Raw genomic sequence first — 22,499 nt, 5'->3', positions numbered from 1 at the left:
GTTGCCAGAGAATGTGATAAAGGCGGTTAGCTTAGCATAGTTTTAAAAAGGTTTGGACAGCTTCCTAAAGGAAAAGTCCATAGACCGTTATTAAATGGACTTGGGGAAAATCCACTATTTCTGGGATAAGCAGTATAAAATGTTTTGTACTTTTTTGGGATCTTGCCAGGTATTTGTGATCTGGATTGGCCACTGTTGGAAACAGGATGCTGGGCTTGATGCTCCCAGTATGGCAATACTTATGTACTTATGCTTTGTTCAGCTGTGAATTTCAGTGTTCGATATGTCATATACAATAGCATCTGTCAGGTGTGGTACAACAGAAGAAAGGTTGAGAACCACTGGTCTAAAGAGAAGCTATATTACTTTTGCAAGATGAGCCCAACAACACCATTTCCATTATTCTCTCCTATTTTGAACAGAAGAGATTGAGTTCTCTGATTCTCAAAGATGCCTTTGCTCATATATTTATCCTTGCTATAGAAAATACCTTTGCTTTACACTTCAAGCCGTTCATTACCAATACAAAGTCCTCCTCCTCAGACTTTTTGTCAGCTCACAAAGTGTTCAAGTGTTGTAGTAGCAGCCCACTTACACAAACGGGGTTTCCTGGTTTTTCTTTATATATCAACATTTGGCTGCTTGCAGTGCCTCCTCATGATGATTCAAGTCAGTTAAGGGAAACAGCCATACACTGCCTTAGTCCTCCTGCTATAGCAGAAAATATATTTCACTGGCAGGACTGGTCCATCCATTAAGCATGATTAGGCAGCCACCTAGGGCAGCAGCTTCTTGGGAGCAGCAAAGAGTAGCTGCAATCACAGTGAAATAGGTCCTGATAGCCACAAAGAACATGATTGATTGATTAATTATGAAAATTTTGGGTGGAAGGGCGATGCGGACTAAGAGACATGAAAGCTTAATTGGGAGGGTATAAGACTGAAGATTCGCCTAGGGCACCCACTACCCTTGCATTGGCTCTGTTCATTGAGGCAACTCTATATACCCAACAAGCAAACATTTTCCTTCCTCAGAATAGACACCATCTGGTAGTTTGTTCAGATGGTTCTGTGTTCTGCTTGGATCACAGCCTACATCTGCTTAGAAACACAGGGTCATATGGCTTCCACAATGCATGTACTTCCCTTTGTATGTTTTTAAGATGAGCAATTGTAAAGGGACCTAGTTTCAGTGGAATTAAACTTACTATTCCTTACCCGGGAAGGTAAAGGTAAGGGTGATGCATTTGATATGCTGCCTTTCTGTACTACAGCCATAGTGGTTTACATATATCATATAAAGATCTTCCCTTCTTCCCACCTGCAGTCCATCCTGCACTGGTGGACCAAAGGAGCCAACCTACTTAGGACTCCCATGCATACTTTAACATCGGGGTACACTCAGCACAGATGTTTTACCCTATGTATGGGGAGCTTCCCTTATCCAACAACATTCTCAGTCATCTGGAGCTAAGAACAGTCTTTACTGTCTGAGTATTCATCCACCTCCTTAATTGTCCATCTATATTGGCACCAACTGACCATCAGGTGGCAAGAAAGGTCAGTCTTCTTTCATCTGTGTCAAAAGGCAGCATGTATATGACTTTTCAAACTTCTCTTACTGACCTTTAAATGCATCCACTCTGTGACCCCTCATTACCTCTCCTCTCTCATTTCTCCCTACATTCCTTCCCGTGAACTCCGCTTTCTGAGCAAGTCTCTCTTGTCGTCCCCCTTCTCCTCCACCGCTGACTCCAGACTTTGTTCCTTTTATCTTGCTGCACCTTATGCCTGGAACCGTCTTCCCAAGCCCATACGTCTAGCTCCATCTCTACCTGTTTTTAAATCTTTGCTGAAGGCTCACCTTTTCACTGCTGCCTTTGGCTCCTAGCCGCTACTCATTTGCCCTCCTCCTCCCCTGTTCCTCTTTACCCTGTAATTCCCTTGCCTGTAATGTCTTGTCTGTCTGTTTTACCTAGATTGTAAGCTCTGAGCAGGGACTGGCTCTCTATGTCAGGTGTTCAGCGCTGCATGCATCTGGTAGCACTATATAAATGCTATTAGTAGTAGTAGTAGTAGATAAACCCACTTGGTGGACCAGCTTGGCAAATTGCACAAGTAGTCACTGGATCAGCAAGCTTTCCAGTCCCTTTTGCAGAGCTGGGGAACCTCAGACTTGTTCTCCAGGAAAGGCAATGCTAAAATACTTGTCTACTTGCTCCAGACATCTATCCTCAAATTATCTGACCCAAGATACTTTGGCCATAGATTGAATTTGGCCTCTTTTCTATGTGTCTTCCCATACCCCTAGTACCAAAGACTTTACAGTGAACCTCCTTTAGAATTTTTGCATTGATTCCTTATCACCACACTGTCTTTCACAAAATTTGTTCCCCTCCTCAAACTGTTGCTGCAATCTCCGCTCTGGCTCTGTTTCCAATCTTGATAATGCAAAAATTGAGGCACAGTTCTGCATCTCAATCTCAAATCCATGGCTCTGATGGACTGGAGTTTGAGCAGCCCTTAGTTAGTCTATTTTATTTTCCTCCTTTTTGAAGAAATTCAGTCAAGGTGGTGTGTTTTTCCTTGGGTCTGTCATCTCCTTTTCAAAGCATTTTAGTGGTAGCAAAAAACACTTACCATAAGGAGATTTATATTTTTTAAATGGAGGAGGTTCTGCATGTGGGACTCAGTTCTAGAAATGGTGCAGAAATTTGGGCGCTGATTTAAAAAATATAGTTCTCACTGCTGTTTTATAAATGGGGCTCAGAGTTGGGCACCGTTTATAGTATAGCATTTGATACAGGGATTCGTGCCCAATTTTGGGCATGAGGCTTTACACCAAGTAAAACCTGGTGTAAACTTTCACGCCTAAATTAGAAGTGGATCTCCCTTATTGTATAAAACTGCTTGCAAATTTTAGGAATTCCCCTGATCCGCCCATACAAGTCCCATGGCTATGCCCCCTTTTCGGATCCGAGCTTAATGTGTGGATCCTGGCACCTATAGATGCATGCCAATTTTAATTAATGCCAGTTCTGGTAATTCGTTATTAACACCCAATTATTGGCACTAATTCATCAATTAAATTGGGTGCATGCCCATATTTGAGCATGTAATTTTCAGCACCATATGTAGAATTAGGGTGTTGGTGCACTGTACCAAATTTGGGCCTGTTTCACTGTCTGCCAGACATCATACTTCAATATCTGTGTCACCTTTCTATGGTTTGAAATGTTCTCTGTCATGGTGCGTATTAGCACTTTTTCTGCCTGTGATGCTGATAAAAGTTTTGGATTTTCAATATCAGTTTGCCTCCAAGTTCATGAAAGAACTTATTCATATTAAGCTTCCAGTTAAAAAACCATCAGTTTTATGGGATCTAAATATGTTCTATTCTTCTCTCATAAAATCACCTTTCAAACCAATGAAATCCTCACCTCCAAACATCTCATTTAGAAGGTACTTATCCATTGGCAATTACCTTAGGAATTATGTTGAGATGGAAGTTATTCATTTTGGATTTTGCTCACACCTTTTTCAGTAGTAGCTCAAGGTGAGTTACATTCAGGTACACTGGGAATTTCTCTGTCCCTGGAGGGCTCACAATCTAATTTTGTACCTGAGGCAATGGAGGGTTAAGGGACCCTTTTACTAAGCCACGTAGGTGCCTACGCGTGTCCTCTGCATGTCAATTTTGAACTACCACCTGGCTACCGCGTGGCGTGGGCAGTAATTTTGGTTTTTACTTGCGTCCACTAAGCGAGCTGGAAATTTTCCAGCGGTCGGTGCTAACTGGGTGGTAATCAGCATTGTACATGCATAGACCATTACCACCTGGTTAACGCATGTGATCTTACCACTAGGTCAATGGGTGGCAGTAAGGTGTCAGGCCCAAAATGGATGCGACGCCAATTTTCATTTTGCCGCACGTCCATTTTCGGCCAAAAAAAGGCCTTTTTTGCAGGTGCACTGAAAAGTGAACCTGTGTACGTCCAATACACACGTCTACACCAGCGTAGGCCATTTTTCGGTGCACCTTAGTAAAAGGACCCCTAAATGACTTGCCCAAGATCACAAGGAGCAACAGTGGGATTTGAACCAGCCACCTTGGGATGTCAAGACCGGTGCTCTTACCACTAGACTACATAGGTTTTTATATGTGACCAATAGGCTCATTTTCAAAAGAGAGAGACATCCAAAAAGTGATGTAAGTCAGCATTTGGACGTTTATCTCACAGAAACGTCCAAATCAGTATTATCGAAACCTCTTTTTGGACTTCTTTCTCTGAAGTCCATCAGAAGGACGTCCAAATCTCAAGGGGGTGTGCCAGGGACGTGTTCAAGGCAGAACCTGGGCGTTCCTAAGACATGGACGTCTTTCAGCAATAATGGAACAAAACAAAGATGTCCGAGATTAAAGCTTAGATGTTTTGAGCTAGACCTGCTTTTATAACAAATAGCTGCAGTGGGAATTGAACCCACTTCCCCAGGATCAAGGTCTGCTGCACTACCTACTAGGCTACTCCTCTACTCCACAAATGACCAGATGACAACTGGAGGGAATTGGGGTTACCTCCCATTGCTCCCCCTCCCACCCCCAAAAAATGTGATTAAAAATATTACTTGCCAGCCTCAGATGTTATACTCAGGTCAATTAGAATAGCATGCAGGTCCCTGGAGTAGTCTAGTAGTAAGGTGCAGTGCACTGCAGACAGGTGGACCTAGGCTTCTACCTCCCCCTACTTGTTACACTTGTGGACGAAACTGTGAGCCCTCCAAAGCCCACCAGAAACCCACTGTACCCACATATTGGTGCTCCCTTCCCCTGTAAGGGCTATGGTAGTGGTGTACAGTTGGGGGTAGTGGGTTTTGGGTGGGTTTTGGAGGGCTCAGCAAACAAGGTAAGGGAGCAATGGTGAGATGTATACCTGGGAGCATTTTATAAAGTCCACTGCAGTGCCCCCAAGGGTGCTCTATAGCTTTCCTGGGATGCCACTTTTTCACTATTCTACCTGATGCCAAGCTTTCTATTTTTTTTTAATAACATCAGAGCCTTGTGTCTATTGTTTATCATTAGACTTGGGCTTTGAATTCAGACCTATAGATGAAAAGGAGGTCTCATTACATATATCTAAATACCAGAGTGCTATTTTTCCATACTTCATAGCAAGAGTGTACATTCCACAATTACCTGTCCTAATGCAACTGAAGCTTTTACCTTCTCAGTGCATGTAAATGGTTTCATCCCTAGGTGGATTCTTCGAAGCCATGTGAGGCTTTCTTTCCAACCAAAGCTTTTACCACACTCAGGACATGTAAGTGGTTTCACTCCTGCGTGTATTCTGTGGTGCATTGTGAGTTTATCTTCTGACCAAAGATTTTACCAGACTCTATACATGCAAATGGTTTCTCTCTTGTGTGGACTTTCTGTTGCACTTTGAGATTTACATTACAACCAGCGTTTTTACTACACTTAGAACATGTGAATGGTTTCGCTTTATTGTGGATTTTGTACGTTTTGCATTTGGATGTATTTGTTTTAAAATGGACCAAAAAATAAAACATCCAAATCACAAAACATTTTTTCCAAACAGCATTTTCAAAAGGAGAGACTTTTGTTTTGTAGAAAATGACCTTTCCTGTTCTGATTTTGGACGTTTTACAAAAAACATCCAAATTCAGACTTAGATGTCATATCCAAAAATGCCCCTTGTGTATTTGACTTGCCCGAAGTCACAAGGAGTAGCAGTGGGAATTGAACCCATGTTGCCAGGATCAAAGCCCGCTGCACTAACCATTAAGCCACTGCTCTTCTGTTTTGGATGTTTTGCATTTGGACGTGTTTTGTTCGAAAATGGACCAAAAAAAGGATGTCCAAATCACAAAACATCCATAGTATTTTCGAACACAAAAGATAGACATCCATCTTTTTCGAAAATGACCTTCTTTCCTGTTCGGAATTTGGATGTCTTTGTAAAACATCCACATTCTGATTTAGATGTTTCTTTCGAAAATGCCCCTCTAAGGCTTGCAGTTCTCTAAGTCTTTTGACTAAGTTTGTACTGAAGGCAGTCACTCTCTTTTATATAAGTAAAAAAAGAAATAATGTACCTGTCTCTTTTATCCTAAGCTTCATTGGCATCATTGTGAGAAAACTCGCCATACTCTGGGCTATATATTGGTTCACACTTATTACCTAAAAAGAATTGTCTTGTCAGAAAGTATAGCTTTTCCTGTCCTTTGACTCTTACAGACTTATTATTCCAATGACAGATTACCCTAGCTAACTGGTTAGTGTCATATATTCAGTTCTATTACAATCAAGCTGGTATTCCTCTAATTAGTAATCTCTGAACTCATCAAGTTATAACCACATCTGTTACTGTAGCTGTCTTAAAATCCTAATGACTAGTAGCTACCTTGTCCTTTCTTCATACCTCTACATCACCCTGCTGCCTGGCCCAGCTTTCAGTCAAGGACAGTACCTTGGGCTAAGCAGTGCTAAACAATCCAACTCTCACATGAGACAGATTAAAAGATTCTTACACAACAGAGCATATTAACAGAAAAGCAGTATATCAAATGCATGACCCTTATCCTTACCTTTTATTAAATGTTTGGTCAACCCTGAACATGGGAGTCGCCGCTTGATTCAATGTTGCTTGTCATGCTTTCCATAGATAGCAGGATTAATTAGTCACACAATCCCACCCACCTCTCCCAAGAGTTGATGCTAAGCTTTGAACAAACCGAGGAGACCTAGAGAACTGCTGTGCCCAAGAAGGGTCATGTATGCTGAAAATGTGATAGTAAGGCTCCAGGAAACCTATTCCATCTCTGCGCCATCTGTGTGCCACTGGAGATTAAACTATTTTATAAAGACAGGCGCCTATATTGCTTTTTACAAAACGGGTTTTTTTCTATACGTTTTGTATGGTCACTATGGGGCCCTTTTACCAAATGACGGCAAAAGGAGCCCTGTGGTGGTGTTGGTGCGCGGGTTTTCTGCACATTGAGGCCCCCTTTTACCGCCACCAGTAAAAGGCTTTTTTTCTCTTTAAAAAAATGCTTGTGTGTTAAGTTAAGCACTTACCGCATGGCCATTTCCTGGGGAAGCCCTTAGGGGCTCCAGAGGTAGACTGGTGGTAACCGGGCATTGTGTGGTACTGTCTGATTACTGTTGGGCATGCCCCTGGTGCTAGAAAATTAAAAAGTATTTCCTAGCGCCAGAACTTGCGTGTGGCAGTAGGGCTGAATCGCCATGTGCAAGCCGGCGTTGCCCCTGCCAGCCCTTTTCTAAAAGGGCCCCTTTGTTATCAAATCGCCCCTAAATTGGCTATATAGTTTTGCACTAGCCAAAGTTTTAAAGATTGCTGTAGATTCTTTTAAGTTTGTCTTGCTCCAAAATTTTAGCTGTAGAGGTCGATAGTTTACTGAGTGTCTCTTGTCATGTTAAAACTCTCATTCAGAAATCTTTTTATGTAATGAAGAAACTAAGGTAAGTTCATAGATTTTTTTTATTTTATACATTTTAGGCTGTTCAGGTTTTAATTGTATCCAGAATAGATTACTGTAATGTTATTTATGTTGGATGTTCAAGTACTGTGCTAAAATGGTACAACTTGTTCAAAATGCAGCAGCTAGATTAATTTTCTCTATGAGTATGTTTGAGCCTGTAACTCCATTGTTAACTGAAATGAATTACATTGAATACCTGTGGTTGCCACAATTCAAGCTATGTACTATAATTTTTAATATCTTAAATGGGTACGCTGCTTTTTTATATTTGTAATTGGGCAACTCTTCACAATAATTCTATGAGAAAAACTCGTAATCAGATGTTTTTACATTTTCATGTCTGTAAAGGGACTCAAATCCTCAAAAATGTTCAGTTCTTCAATTCATTATCAGGCTGATGTAATATGGAATTTGTTGCCAGCATCTTTACGAGCTATAAATGATTATTCAGTGTTTCGTAAATGTTTGAAAACCTGGTTGTTTAATAAGCATTTGGCCCAGGGGTTTTTTTATTTGCTTGAATTTAATGTAATTGTAGTTCTTGGATTTACTGCATCCAATCTTGATATAATGTAATCCGCACAGAACTTTAAAGATAGTTGCGGAATAAAACAAAGTGTAACATAATATAACATAACATAACCATTTGTATGGGTGGCTGAGCAGGAGCAAAATAGCATGCATATATTTGAAAACTGAATGCATGCTTTGTTCATTTCAGCCCTTTTCACGGGAATGCCTATTTAACTGCTAAGAGTATGTGCACTGTGGAAGCCTCTACATACTTTTGTACAGGAAGAACAAAGCAACTTTCAGACAAGCAATATATAAAGTACAGTGTGTTCAAGTCTGATAATATTGCAGATAATTCTGTTCCATTTGGACTACAAAGGAGCCCCAAAAATGTGTCGGGCATGCTGTTTTTTTCCTAGTAGCTGGGTTGAGAAGCCCAGAACATTGAAGGGTCATAATTTACAATAAGGAGACTACTAGAACATTAGGCATATTATGAAAAAATATTTCTCAGAGGACAAGTAGGCTGCTTGTTCTCACATGTGTGTCGACGTCCGCATCGGCCCAGGAATCGGCAAATTTTTGCAAGCAAAAAAGTAAAGTTTTGCCAGAGTCTTCTGGTGCACAAACAGCGCGCATCGTGCATGCACGGACACCTTCCCGCCCATCACTTGAGCGTGCTTCCTCATTTTTTACTTTTCCGTGGCGGAGAGACGGCGTGCTTCGGTTCGTCTCTTCGTTTTTTGGCCCAGGAAGAGTCTTTTGATGATTTATCTTTATATTTCTACTTTCTTTTCGTCATTTCTTAAAAAAAAAAAAATTACCTTCCCGTCCAGGTCGTGGGGCCCTTTTTTCAGAGAGCAAGGTCTTCTCAGAGGCCTCAGCCCTTTCGAGGTGACAGGCGGGCCTTTCCGGTAACAGAAACCAGCCCGCAGCCAGCTCCACCCAATGATGGGGCTCTGGTCCATTTCCATCCAGTTATTGGGGGCAGACTGTCCCTATTCCTGGTGGAGTGGACCAGGGTAACATCCGACGAATGGGTCTTGGAGGTTATCAGAGATGTCTACAAGTTATAATTGGCTCGTCCGATAGTAGACTCTTTTTCTGGAATCTCCTTGCAAATGTCCCGCCAAGGTGCGTGTTGTTCGACACACCCTCCTCAACTTAATGGCTGGGTGCCGTCCAGCCTATACCCCCAGCAGAAAGGGGTGCGGTTGATACTCCATTTATTTTGTGGTGCCAAAAAAGGGCGGTTCTTGGCGACCCGTCTTAGATCTCAAGTGCGTCAACAGGTCCTTAAGGGTTCGGCTTTTCCGCATGGAAACCCTCCGATCGGTGATCACAGTGGTACAGCCAGGGGAGTTTTTGACCTCTCTCATCTCAAAGAGCCCTATTTACACATTACAATCCTGCCTCTCCACAGGCGCTTTCTTCACTTTGCAGTGCTCGGTCATCATTTTCAATTCAAAGCGATGCCCTTCGGCCTAGCCACAGCGCCTCGGACCTTTTCTAAGGTCCTGGTAGTAGTGGCGGCCTATCTCAGAAAGGAAGGGATTCGGGTCCATCCCTATCTAGACGCCTGGCTTGTGCGGGCATCTTCTTTTGAGGAGAGTTGGCGGGCAACTGACAAAGTGGTGTAAGGGGTTACTGAGAAGACGGTCTCAGGGAAAGCGAGAGCATCCCCGGGGAGGGAGTATAAGACATGTGCAGGTCCCTTATAGACGGGGAATGCGCCCTCTGGTGGCCAAGAGACCAATTAGAATAAGGGATAAGCCTAGGAACCACGATTCCCACAATGCAACTGACCCAACACAAGACTCACAGGAATTGGAGGGGGAGGAGCAGGATTGGGAGATGGTCTCTGATCAGGGTGATGAAGAGCAGCTGCGGGAGCCCTGGGAGGAGGTAGAGGAGATGGAATGGGATAAAAAGGAGGAGAATGAAGAGGAGAGAATGGAGGTGGCGGCATGTGTACAGACTGCTGGTGCTAAGGTGAAAGAGCTTCCTGGCTAAGGTATTGCCTCAACTGTCTGGAAAGGGGAGGACAGGATTGATACAGCTGGGAAGAAACCTGTGGCAGCAAGTCTTAAGAAGGCTAAGGGTATGAGAAGTTAAATATTGTGTGTTGCAAGGAACTGCTGTGGAACTTGATACTTACGTTAGCAACTAACTGAGAGTAAAAGAAAGAGGGGTAAAGGTCATTGAACTATACTCAGCGAATGAACAGGAAATCTCTGTCTGGCATTGTGAACATGAACTTGTCAAAGACTGCAAAGTGAGATTGTTGTACTGTGTTGCTGAATTCACTACAATTGAATGGCTGTGAATAAAAGTGAATCCCTTTATTATAAGACTGCTGGAGTTTATGTCTGTTTGTTGGGGGTCATTATTGAATGGCAAACTAAAAGAAGCAGTCCTTTGAGAAAGCGATGGCAGAAGGGCGAGGAATTGAAATTAACCTGTGCTGCAAGGGAGAAAGGTCAGCAGTGAAGCATATCTGCTAAGCAGGGTCGACCTGGACCAAAGAGCGGAAGGGTGACCTGCTGACAGTGGTCGGGTTGCTTCAGTCGCTTGGTTGGATGATCAACTTCCCGAAGTGCAGCCTAATGCCTTCCCAAACGCTGGAATTCTTGGGGGTGTGCTTTGATACCCAAACAGGGATAGTTTCTCTTCCTTCAGCTCGAGCACAGCGGTTATAGGCTCAGTTAAGAGCGCTGTTTCAAACTCCGAACCCACGGGATTGGGACTATGTATAAGTTCTAGGTTCCATGGCCTCCACCTTGGACGTGGTAAAGTGGGCCAGAGCTTACATGTGCCCCCCTCCAGTGGCACCTTCTGAGCCGTTGGTTTCCGCTCTCGGAGGATTACGTGGTTCGGGTGCCATGTTCGGCCCATCTTCACACAATCATGCACTGGTGGTTCATTCAAAAGAATCTGGTGTCGGGCATTCCTCTGGCAACCCCAGACTGGAAGATAGTGACCATGGATGCGTCACTGTCTGGCTGGGGGGCTCATTGCCTGCAACAGACGGCCCAGGGCGTTTGGACTTCGACGGAGGCATCATGGTCAATCAACCGCTTGGAGTTACGGGTGATTCGTCTGGCCCTTTGGGAGTTTCTGTCTCTTCTCCACAGTTGCCCAGTTCGAGTTCTTTCGGACAATGCAACGGCGGTCGCCTACGTAAACCGTCACCAGGAATGCACCCGTAGCGCACGAGGCAGCTCTGATCTGCCGTTGGGCAGAGACTCATCTCTCTCTCTTGACAGCGGCTCATATAGCGGAGTCACAGAATGTGCAAGCGGACTTTCTCAGTCGCCACCAGTTGGAGCCAGGAGAGTGGACGCTGTCCCCTCTGGCTTTCGATCAGATAACTGCCTGTTGGGGGATGCCAGAGATGGACTTAATGGCCACTGCATTCAATGCGAAGGTTCCTCGTTTCTTCAGCACGGGATGAGAGCTGGGCTCAGAAGGCATCGATGCCCTTCTTCAACCTTGACCCAGGGGCCTGCGTTTCTTCAGGAGGCTGTACAAAAAAACACTCTCGTTGAGTTCTCTTAAGGTGCAGGTGGCAGCTCTGGCATGTTTTAGAGGCCGGCTTCAGGGGGTGTCCATCACCTCCCACCCGGATGTGGTTCGTTTCTTGAGGGGTGTAAATCATTTGTGCCCTCCTCACATGCCAGTTCTGCAATCCTGAAACCTTAATCTAGTTCTCAAAGTGCTTCAGCGTCCTCCTTTCGAACCCTTATCAGGGATTACGATTAAGGATCTCACCTTGAAGGCGATTTTTCCTAGTAGCCATTACTTCCGCTCGGAGAATTTCAGAGTTGCAGGCCCTTTCTTGCAGAGACCCCTTCCTGCGTTTTATGGAGGCGGGGGTATCGATTAGGACAGTTCGTTCGTTTTTGCCCAAGGTGGTTTCTCGTTTCCACTTGGGGCAGTCCCTGCATTTGCCGGCCTTCCGCCGGGAAGATTACCCTGAGCAATTCCGGGCTCTTCGCTGCCTTGACATGAGACGGGCTCTTCTCAGGTATTTGGAGGTGACAAATGAATTTTGATTTTCTGTCCATCTCTTCGTGTTTCTGGAGGCAGTAAGAAGGGTCATATGGCGTCCAAGGACACCATAGCCCGTTGGTTGCGGGAGGCCATCTCATCGGCATACGTGGCATTGGGCAAGCAACTCTCAACTTTAAACAGTTCATGTAGCTTTACCTTTTTTTTTCTAGTACACTTTCTAGATAAGATTCTTCCCTTTTAGCAAATCCTAGCTTAAATGCTTTTTTCTTGCAAAGCTCTGAGTCATAACATTTATTCTGATTAGGAGATTAGTTTACGTGCCCCCCCCCCCCCCCAGTCAGCAAAGCCCAGCCCTTTTTTGATTCTAAAACGGGGTATGTTTCCAATGACACTACATCAGTGGTTCTCAACCTAGGCCTCAGGACACACCCATCCAGTCAGGTTTCCAGGATATCCACAATGAATATGCATCTGCATACAATGGAGGTAGTGCAAGGACTGAACTGAGAACCCCTGCACTACATTGATTTTTCACATCATGTCTGTTAAAGCACCAGGTAATTGCTTCTCTATGGCTTCTAATCAGAACACTTCCCACAGTATGTACATTATTCCTCTGTCTCTGCTCAAACATTTGGAAGCTCTTTAATTTCTTAAAGAAAAAACAAGAATGGGATTTAAGTTCCTGCCTTTATTTCAGGTTCTGACAACTGTATTGAGCACATCCCACTTAAGAGTTTTCTTCCTAAAACCACTTTTCCGGATTGGCAGCCGGAGCTCCCCTTGCCCGTCTTCTTCCTGACCCCCCTCTGCAAACAGTCTAGATTTTTCTTGCAGGTATTTAGGTAGTCTTCTGGTTAATGCAGCTGTCTTATTGTTTTTTCTTAGAGCTGAGACCCCTTCCCTCTGAGCTTACTTCTGTCAATTCAGGACTCTCAGGAACCACAATTGTGGTGTTCCCATGGCCTCACTTTCAGAGCTGTGTTCTGGAGTTCCCTCTAGTGGTCATCCTATATAAATAGTGATGCGCTATCCAGCATACCACAGTGTGTGTGTGTATATATATATATATATATATATATATATATATATATATATATATATATATAAGATTTTCTTTCACCTCTTGTCAAAATTCCAGCTAAACTGAAACTGGTTTGCTATGGTTCCAGGAGCTTTATCAACTGTCCAGTTTTTCCCCCTTTATAAAAAATTTTTTTAAAAATCCCAAATGTGGCTCCTTCTGGTACATGGAAACCCCTAAGGCATATCACTGTCTTCATTTCAAAATATTCTATATCTATCACTGTACAGGCATATAGCTTATTCTAAGCTAGTCAAGATGGTTCCTCCAACTTAAATTTCAAATGTCCTCTTCTTTGAACATAAAACAAATTTTTTTTCTGACTCATGAATAACTTTTGCTGTTCATTAGTAATGAACTATTTACAGCTTTATTTAAAATGACACTTGTACCATCTCCAGCCAGTCATATTGAGGAGCAGAAATCAGGCTTGGAAATCACACCCAGTTTTCTCGAGTGCCACTGCGACATCTTGCTTCCTTTCATATCTTAATTTCTTTATAATTCTATGTGCAAAACATTTTTGAAGTCTAGTATTTTACTAAAAATCCTAGATACTATAACTCTTTCCAAAGGAATAAATGTAGGTGAAACTCGCTTCTTTTTTAATGATTCACATTCCAAACTCATTCCAGTCCAACAAAAACCACAAACAAATACATTTTCAGGTAATCACTTTGAGTATTGTAGACTCCTTTCTTAGATCATGAATATTTTTATCAGCATATATGAGGGAAGAGTAAATTTTATGCCCATATAGAATTTGTACATCAGACTTATATATGAATCAGAAAAAGAGAGACTGGTAAGGTAACTGGTTACTTGGAAGTGAAATTTGGAATAATTTTTGTGAAACTCATGGATAGTATTCCAGAGCGAGATCTGTTATCCTGACTCTTTAACAGCTACAGGAATCAAAAAAGAAAGCAGAAAAGAGAACCGAACTTTTTTTCTATGTCTAAATATGTTGACCAGAAGCCGTTAATGGAATTTTCTAATGGTTTGCCCAAATGAGGTATAACCCTCTGAATCTTGAAACAGATGGGTCAATTGTAACTGGCTGCTTAGGAAATGTTTCTTTAGTGTAATTAATAGTCTAGAAATTTGCTGCTTTGAAACCATACCAGGTGCGTTCTGGAATGTATTGTGTTCATGTTAAATTAAACTGGTTTACATGAATCACTTAATTATTGCAGCATTTGCATGCTGGACATATTTTGAGTGTCCTGTGCAGGATACTTCAGTGTTAAAAGTGCCAAAGGCTTTTGAATTGAATATTGTGTTGTAGAAGAAAGTCATAACCTTTCCCCCTTGTTCTATAATTTACTATCCATGTTTTTAGTTCAGTCCTGTTATTGGTAATCCACTAGTTTGGGATTATTTGAAAAATAACATTGTAAAAGCCAAATATATGGTAATAGTAATAGAAGAGAGATAACTGGAATACTTCTGTTTAAGTATCAGCTACATTTACAATACGTTTATAGTAAAAAGGGATATTTGAATGTTGTTGCTGGTAAATAGTCTTGGGAACACTAAACTGTTTTATGTTGTGATAATTTGGAGATCACTGCCATGGTTTTGATTCCCAGTTTTGGGTGGGGGGGGGGGGGGGGGGGGAAGGGAGGGTTGTTTTCCCTATTAGCCAGGGATGGGCATGCACAAATGCAGTGTCCATGGCCTTAAGGGGAAAAGGGAGGGAGTCGGTCTTTGCACAGTGCAAACACCTGGTTGGAGGTTTCTGGAAGGAGGCCTGATACATGGTCTTTAGCCAAGGACTGGTAGTGCAATGACTGGTGTGAAGTTAAGTTGGAAGGGAAATGTATAATAGAGGATAAATCTTGGAGTGTTTGGAAATGAAGGCTTGTGGTGGCAAATACAATCCCTTGTTCCGGTTTGAGCTGGAAGCTTAAAGAAGTTAGGAGAAAACTACCAAGGAAAAAGAAAAGTTGGAAATTGAAAGATTTCTGCTGTGGTGGGTGGCAAGGGAGGAGAAAGAATATACGACAATATAAATGCCTAACTGTTTTTATTTTTATAACTTTTACAGGTGATCATAAACAGCACAATTACACCTAATATGACTTTCACTAAAACATCGCAGAAGTTTGGCCAGTGGGCAGACAGTAGAGCGAACACAGTATTTGGTTTGGGCTTCGCCTCTGAGCAGCAGCTATCCAAGGTAATGAATCCTCTTAAAAGTGCCGTAGTTTGTGTTCACGAGGAACCTGCTTTACCCTGATTAAAAAAGGGAGAATCTTCCTGATACGGCAAGTAGATGCCTTTGTTATTCATGAATGTTGCTGAAAAAAAAGGGGGGGATGATTTTGAGGGATTTTTTTTTTCCATTTGAGGACAAATAACTGGGAAGACTGCAGCACTGGCAATGAGAAGATCATTTCTGTCTTATGGATCCATAAACCAGCTTTCTGTTTAAAATTTGCACTGAAAGTGCAATACAGTTTTCTCTGAACTTGTGTTGTCAGGCAAACAAGATATGATGTGGCCTGCGGAAACTACCCCTTTCTTCAAGAGTGATGAATGATTGCCATAGCAACCACCCACCTGTAAAATGCTCAGATTCACATACTCCTACGTTCATTAGGAAAGAATCTGAATGCACAAGTTTGAACCCCCCCCCCCCACACACACACACACACACACAAACACAGACAAACACCAAAAATAAAATACCTGGATTACTTTTCTTTTTGTAACCTGTATTGGACCTGGCAGTTTCCTCCTATTCAGCTGGAGCCAAGGCTAGGATCTGATGCCATAACCCTTCTTTGCAACTACCTGGGCATTTTCTTCTATTTTATATTCCACCCCACCCCCTCCCCACAAACATAACTAATCTGGTCATTGCATCAACAAGTAGGGCCTGTGCTGTGGCGAGTAGGGCTCCTTCAGTAATGGACTGTTGTAATCTGGTCTGTAAATGTCACCCTTCAACAGTGACCACAGCTCCCTCTCACTTTCCATCCCTAAACATCCCTGTGCCATAAACAGATAATATGCTGAAAGTTTCTTTCCAGTGTGCGGCAGCAGCCAAAAAAGCAAACAATGCTAGGAATTATTAGGAAAGGGATGTTGCAATAGTCGAGCCTGGTCATCAGCAAGGACAATATAAAAGAGTGAAAGGTGGCTTGATCAAAATATCTGCAAACTGGACACAATTGATGAAGGATGTAGAAGCTGGACTTGCACAGGCTTGGAGACCTGTGCAGAGAAAGTGAAACTGGAATCCAAAATAATTCCCAAGTAACAAAATGACTCCACTGGGCAGATAGGAGTACCGAAGAGATTTAAAGTGATGGTAGGTGAGGAAGAGTCACCAGTGAACCAACATGCACTGTTTTTTCTTTATTTCTGGGCACTTAGCCAATTGGAAACTAGAGCTAGGCAGTCTTGGAGGGGACTGAGAGTTGGGTTAAGTGGATTTGTGGCATAAAGAAGGAGAATATCGTCAGCATAGAAAAGGGGGCCTGAGCAAGCATCACCGCAGTGGATAAAAGGCTGTCCATTTTTGGTGAAAAGAAATGGCTGTGTGGTAAGTGAACCACTTACCACACGGCCAGTTTGGTGGGGAACCCTTACCGCCACTCATTGAGATGACGGTAGGGGCTCCTGCACTAACCTGGCAGTAACCAGGCAGATTACCACTGGTTAAGTTCTGGCGCTACAAAAATCGAAAAAATTCTTGTAGCGCTGGAAATGGCACGTGCTGGGGGGGGGGGGGGGATTAGAACTACCACTGGGCTCCTGCAGTAGCCTGGTGGTAGTTCCTGATTGGCGCACAGCACACGTCAGTCATTTAGTAAAAAGGTCCCCTTAATGCACAAAGATTGCCTACACTGGGATCCTCGAAGTCAGTGTGAACTGCTAAGAAAAAATGCTTAGCAGTTCACACTGGCTTTGAGGATTCCGGTGTAGGCAATTTTTGTGCATTAAGGGGACCTTTTTACTAAATGACTAAGATTTGCAATTTCTTTTAAGCAGTTCACAATGGCCTCAAGCAGTCTGTGTACAGAAGTTGGTCTTTGTGTATGTGTCCACTCTTAGTACTAAATCATTAATTTATTAATTATGCTTTTATATAAAGCTTCTTTTTAATTACGCTCTCTAAATAATCAGCCAGAAGTTGGTTCTTTTGACTGTTTTTCTGACTTTTGTACCTTTGCCACAGCTTGGTTGTGCCTCTCTGTATTCTCCACAATTTGACGTAATCACATAACTCCTTGCTACCCTCCTAGATGGATACTTGTCCTTGGATGAATGAAGCAGACACACTACTTGGAACCAGAGCTTAGTCTTGGGCTCTTCTTCCTTCCTAAGGTTCATATGGTACCGTCTTTAAATTTGGTTGCTAAAGTTGAGTCTCTTGGTGGATTTTGGTCATTTTTAAAGGAAACTAAATCTGTGTCCAGTGATAATGGAATTCAAAAATGCATGGGATAAACATATAGGAATCCTGTTCATAAGGAATGGATCCTCAGAAGCTTAGCGCAGATTGGGTGGTAGCACCAGTGGTTGGGAGGTGGGGCAAGTACTGGGAAGACTTCTACGGTCTGTGCCCCGAAAATGGCAAGGATAAATCAAGTACACAAACAAGAAAGCAGACTATACAAAACAAGATAAAGAAAAATTCTTTATTAAGAACAATACCCGACGTGGCCACATTTCACCCTCAGGCTGCGTCAGGGGTAAAACTCTATAAAAAAAAAAAAAAGGGGGGGGGGTTCAAAATGTACCCCTTTTATTTAAAAAAGGTTAAAATTCATCACAGCTTGCCACTTAGTTTGGCATCACTGGAACTTCCTGTAGCTGAGCAGGAAGTTCCTGTGATGCCAAACTAAGCTGCGGCCTTTGATTGTTTTGGACGTTTTCACTTGATATAAGTATTTCCTTGGTTTGTTTGTTTGTTTGTTTTTTTTTACTATATATCTTGGTCTATTATCCTGTACAGTGGATGTAGTATTTCAAAATATTTTCTAGATGTTTTATGCTTTTGTATATTTTGCATAATTTTCTTTAGTTGCATTTATTGGTGATGTGATTGTATAATTTGAAATGATTAAAATAAAACATTTTTAAAAACCACCTGGTCTTATCCATGTTTTTGAAGCAGTGGGTTACCCCTAACCATCTAGCATTGCATAAGATTTTGAAGAGAGACCTGTAACTGGTCTCAAGGCAAGTTCAATTAGGTACATCATCTGCATACGTGAGCTACTTAATCTGAAATGCCTGGCTCAGCTGGCCCTGTAGTAACAAATAAAGGGGCCCTTTTAATAAGGTGCAGTAGTGTTTTTAGCGCATGCTAAAAATAAGCACGCGCTAAATGCTAGAGTTGCCCATATATTCCTATTGGTGTCTCTTGTGTTTAACGTGTGCTAAAAATGCTAGTGCGCCTTTGTAAAAGACCCCCAGAATTAAAAATGGAGAGACGAAATAATGCACTCCCATGAAACTCCAGATTCCTCTGCACCCCTTCCCGTGCACTCTGCTCCATGGATAAATCCTTCTTATCTGTTCCCTTCTCCACTACTGCCAACTCCAGACTTCGCGCCTTCTGTCTCGCTGCACCCTACGCCTGGAATAAACTTCCTGAGCCCCTACGTATTGCCCCATCCTTGGCCACCTTTAAATCTAGACTGAAAGCCCACCTCTTTAACATTGCTTTTGACTCGTAACCACTTGTAACCACTCGCCTCCACCTACCCTCCTCTCTTCCTTCCCGTCCACATTAATTGATTTGATTTGCTTACTTTTTTTGTCTATTAGATTGTAAGCTCTTTGAGCAGGGACTGTCTTTCTTCTATGTTTGTGCAGCGCTGCGTACGCCTTGTAGCGCTATAGAAATGCTAAATAGTAGTAGTAGTAAAAGGTATCTGACCAAAATTTTTCTTTAGTGACATACTGGGCTAGATCAGTAAATGGCGCTCAAAAATCGACGCTGAAAACAATCAGCACCCAAACTTGGGCGCCAGGACTTAATGCCTGCTGAAACCAGGTGTAATTCTTACTGTTTCCTAAAGAAGATCACATGTTAAATACACAGACGTCAAATATTTAGGGGCTTGGGGTTTAGAAATATATTTTCTCAGTTTCTGCTAAAACCTGATGTGCAACAGGATACCTTTTAGGTGGTTCAACAGGGCCTCTATGCTATGAAACTTCATAGATATTGAAAAAAAATATATATATAATGCACAAAAATAAGTCTCTGCAAGGTAGAGCCAAATATCCCCTGAGACCTCCTAAATGCATTCGTCTTCAGCCTGGCTAAAAAATGCCATAGGCTTGAAATAGATTTAGATATTTAACTACATACACAGCTTGGAGATTGTGAGCAATTGAGCCTCTACTGTGCATGTTAATATATAGATATAGACAGATATATAGATATTTTATTTATTTATTGCATTTGTATCCCACATTTTCCCACCTTTTTGCGGGCTCAGTGTGGCTTACAATATGATATGAATAATGAAAATGCTTTACTTTTTGTCTATTAGATTGTAAGCTCTTTGAGCAGGGACTGTCTTTCTTCTGTGTTTGTACAGCGCTGCGTACACTTTGTAGCGCTCTAGAAATGTTAAATAGTAGTAGTAATAATGAAAATACAATTTGTTACAACTTGGTTATATATTTAAAAAGTAAAACTTTTTTTTTTACAGAAAGTGTTCAATATATATAAATATCTATGTGAGTGAGATACAGTCGCAGTTCTGCTGAAAATGTGTGCTTGGTGTGTAGGTGCTCAATTTATAGTCTGTTTTCTACACGGTCCTCCACACATACTGTCTGCAATCCAGCCTACATCTTGGTGTTGAGCAGAATTGAAAGGAAAAATGAGTTTTGTATTCTTGATAATGAAATGTTGTCCCTTTTTGTTGTAAACGCTGGTTTGAAACCTGTGGAGCCATATTGTTTTAGAAAATCGGATATTGCAGTGTGAACATTCATAGCATATGTGTGGGCGTTGGCACAGGAGGTCTGGTCTTCCCACTTCAGTACTTAAGTTTAAATACAGGATAGATTTTTATTTTTGGAATTACATTGTTCTATATGCTGTATTGTGCACTGTTTCTGCACATTTTAAAAGCTATTTTCTGAGTAATTCCAGGCTTTGATTTGATAGACACTAGCGTTCTGTGCTGTGGCCAGTTTTTGACACTGTGTACCAGCTTTGGACAAACCTAAGTGAGAAAACCAGGCTGTGATAATTATTGATTGTATTCTTATCATAGGGGGTATATGCTGAGTCATAACTGTAATAGGAAGAATTATAAAGGTTTCCTACAGAGTTCAGATTTCATTTATTTTTAGAAGTATTAATGTCAGTTGAAAAAAGTGGTGGAAAAGCAGTTGATAAGAGTATTGCTTTTTTAATATATATTTTTTTTGTCCAGGCTGCTTATTTATATATTTTGCAGCGCTTTGTGTTTTCAGACCTACCCCTTCCTCAGATGACATGCCCAGGTGACTGCAGCTACCCTTTCTTTCCTGAGCGCTGACAAGGCTCCCTCTTGTTGTACCCTAAGCCTCGCTTGTAGGCTAACTCACTTTCTCTCACTGTTGCAGTTGGTATCTGTCCTCCCTCCACAGACCATACCTCACTACCTATGTGGCTCATACTGGCCCATCCTGCTCTCATAACTGGGCTGCAGGGTATAGTATTGCATAAGTACATAAGTAATGCCACACTGGGAAAAGACCAAGGGTCCATCGAGCCCAGCATCCTGTCCACGACAGCGGACAATCCAGGCCAAGGGCACCTGGCAAGCTTCCCAAACGTACAAACGTTCTATACATGCGAACTGAGTTATGGGGCTGTCCCTACCTTTTTTTTATTGTTGTTGTCGTTGCTGTTTTCTTTACACTTCTAGTCATGCAGTTCTCATATATTTTTGATCTAATTAACTAAAATTTCAGACTGGAATCAATATGCCAAATGTAAAATAATAGAACCTTAAACGAATCATTGTTATTGCTTCCTTAAGGTCAGCTGTTTTTAATAGGTTTTGGTTCCCCACTTGTTTCTGGAGGGCAGAGAGATTATATCATTTTATTTCTGTGGTACTGGAAAAGAAATTGTAAAAATCCAGTAAATGCAGCCCTCAATGTTGTTTGCATCTACTTTGTAATCCATACTGTAACATGGACAGTTGCAGTGATATCTAATATCAAGATGCAAGCTGCAGAGTGAAAAAGAAAACCAAACTTAAATGCATGACAGCCCATGTGTGATCACAGAAGTGAACGATCTCGGCAGTCAGCAGCATCCTGATTCACTAAAGCGTGTTAAAGATAGTGCAGGTTGCTACATCCCCATCGGGGACAATTCACTGACGGGCATTTATTCCTGTTTATATCATATGAAAGCCAGTTTCTGCCTTTTTGTTTGTTTCCTGGTTAAAGTATTCCATTTTGAAGTGTGTGTGGGGTGGGGGTGGGGGGAGGTGACAACAAATGAGCAATATAGTAGCCTGACATGAAAGTACTACCATAAGACACACCAACAACCACAGAATTTCTGTTTTGAAAAAAATGACAGATTGGTGTTTTAATGAAGGTGTCGCACCCTGGCATTTCTGAGAAGCATTTAAACTAGTTCTAACACACATGTTTTCCTTTCCTCAGTCTGAATTTATAGAAAGGTCTATGTTTCCACATTAAAAAAATGTGTTTATACCATTATTTATATTTTATTTCATACTTTTTATATAGGCAAATAAAAAAAATTCATGCACTGTTCCAAAGTATATTGTTATTCATTCCATTAAGTTGCAAGATTCCATTCTTAACCAGCAAATTGTATATAGATTAAGAATGCTAATGTTGTATGATCTTTTTCTGACGTGAGAGAGCAAAAAAAAAAAGGATAAATATATTCTTCATATAACAGATAATGTCACACACAATGCCAGCAAATGTTCTTTCTGCATTTGTCAGTTTGCAGAAAAATTCCAAGAAGTGAAGGAAGCTGCCAGACTAGCAAGAGACAAATCTCAAGAGAAAATAGAGACCTCAAGCAATCATTCCCAAGTAAGTCATTGATTTTTATGAAGATAAGATGAAAGGGCTTAGGAGCCGATTTTGTGAAAATATCCATTTGAAGCCATTAGCTTGAAATATGGGGGAAATAAAAATTGCTAACATTATGCTACCTCCTAGCTAGCTTCATGACTGCAGGATTTGTTATTTGCTCTTGTGGCTTCCTTCTCCTTTTTGGGCATCCAGGTCAGTGTGAACTAGGTCCTGGTGCCATGAGCCCTGATTCGCAACTATCTGGGCTTTTAGCTGTATCTCCATTTCACCACCCTAATGTACCTTAATCAGTGTTGTTTTATAAAGTTAAC

The 22,499-nt window shown here is 41.8% G+C and overlaps 1 protein-coding gene across 2 annotated transcripts in view; it reads left to right on the top strand.

Moving 5' to 3' along the window:
* Positions 1 to 22,499, top strand: part of HOMER2 (homer scaffold protein 2) — a 273,575-nt gene that overhangs the window by 196,647 nt on the left and 54,429 nt on the right. For both annotated transcript variants that reach the window (XM_030189607.1, XM_030189608.1), the window contains exons 3-4: positions 15,182 to 15,313; positions 22,093 to 22,185. In XM_030189607.1, the coding sequence (XP_030045467.1) occupies positions 15,182 to 15,313; positions 22,093 to 22,185 (225 nt within the window). The remainder of the gene's footprint in view (positions 1 to 15,181; positions 15,314 to 22,092; positions 22,186 to 22,499) is intronic.

This window comes from Microcaecilia unicolor, chromosome 1 (genome assembly GCF_901765095.1).
Source record: "Microcaecilia unicolor chromosome 1, aMicUni1.1, whole genome shotgun sequence".
Lineage (NCBI taxonomy): Eukaryota > Metazoa > Chordata > Amphibia > Gymnophiona > Siphonopidae > Microcaecilia > Microcaecilia unicolor.
The sequence above is the reverse complement of the archived record's forward strand: the minus strand, read 5'-3'. Positions and strand labels throughout refer to the sequence as shown.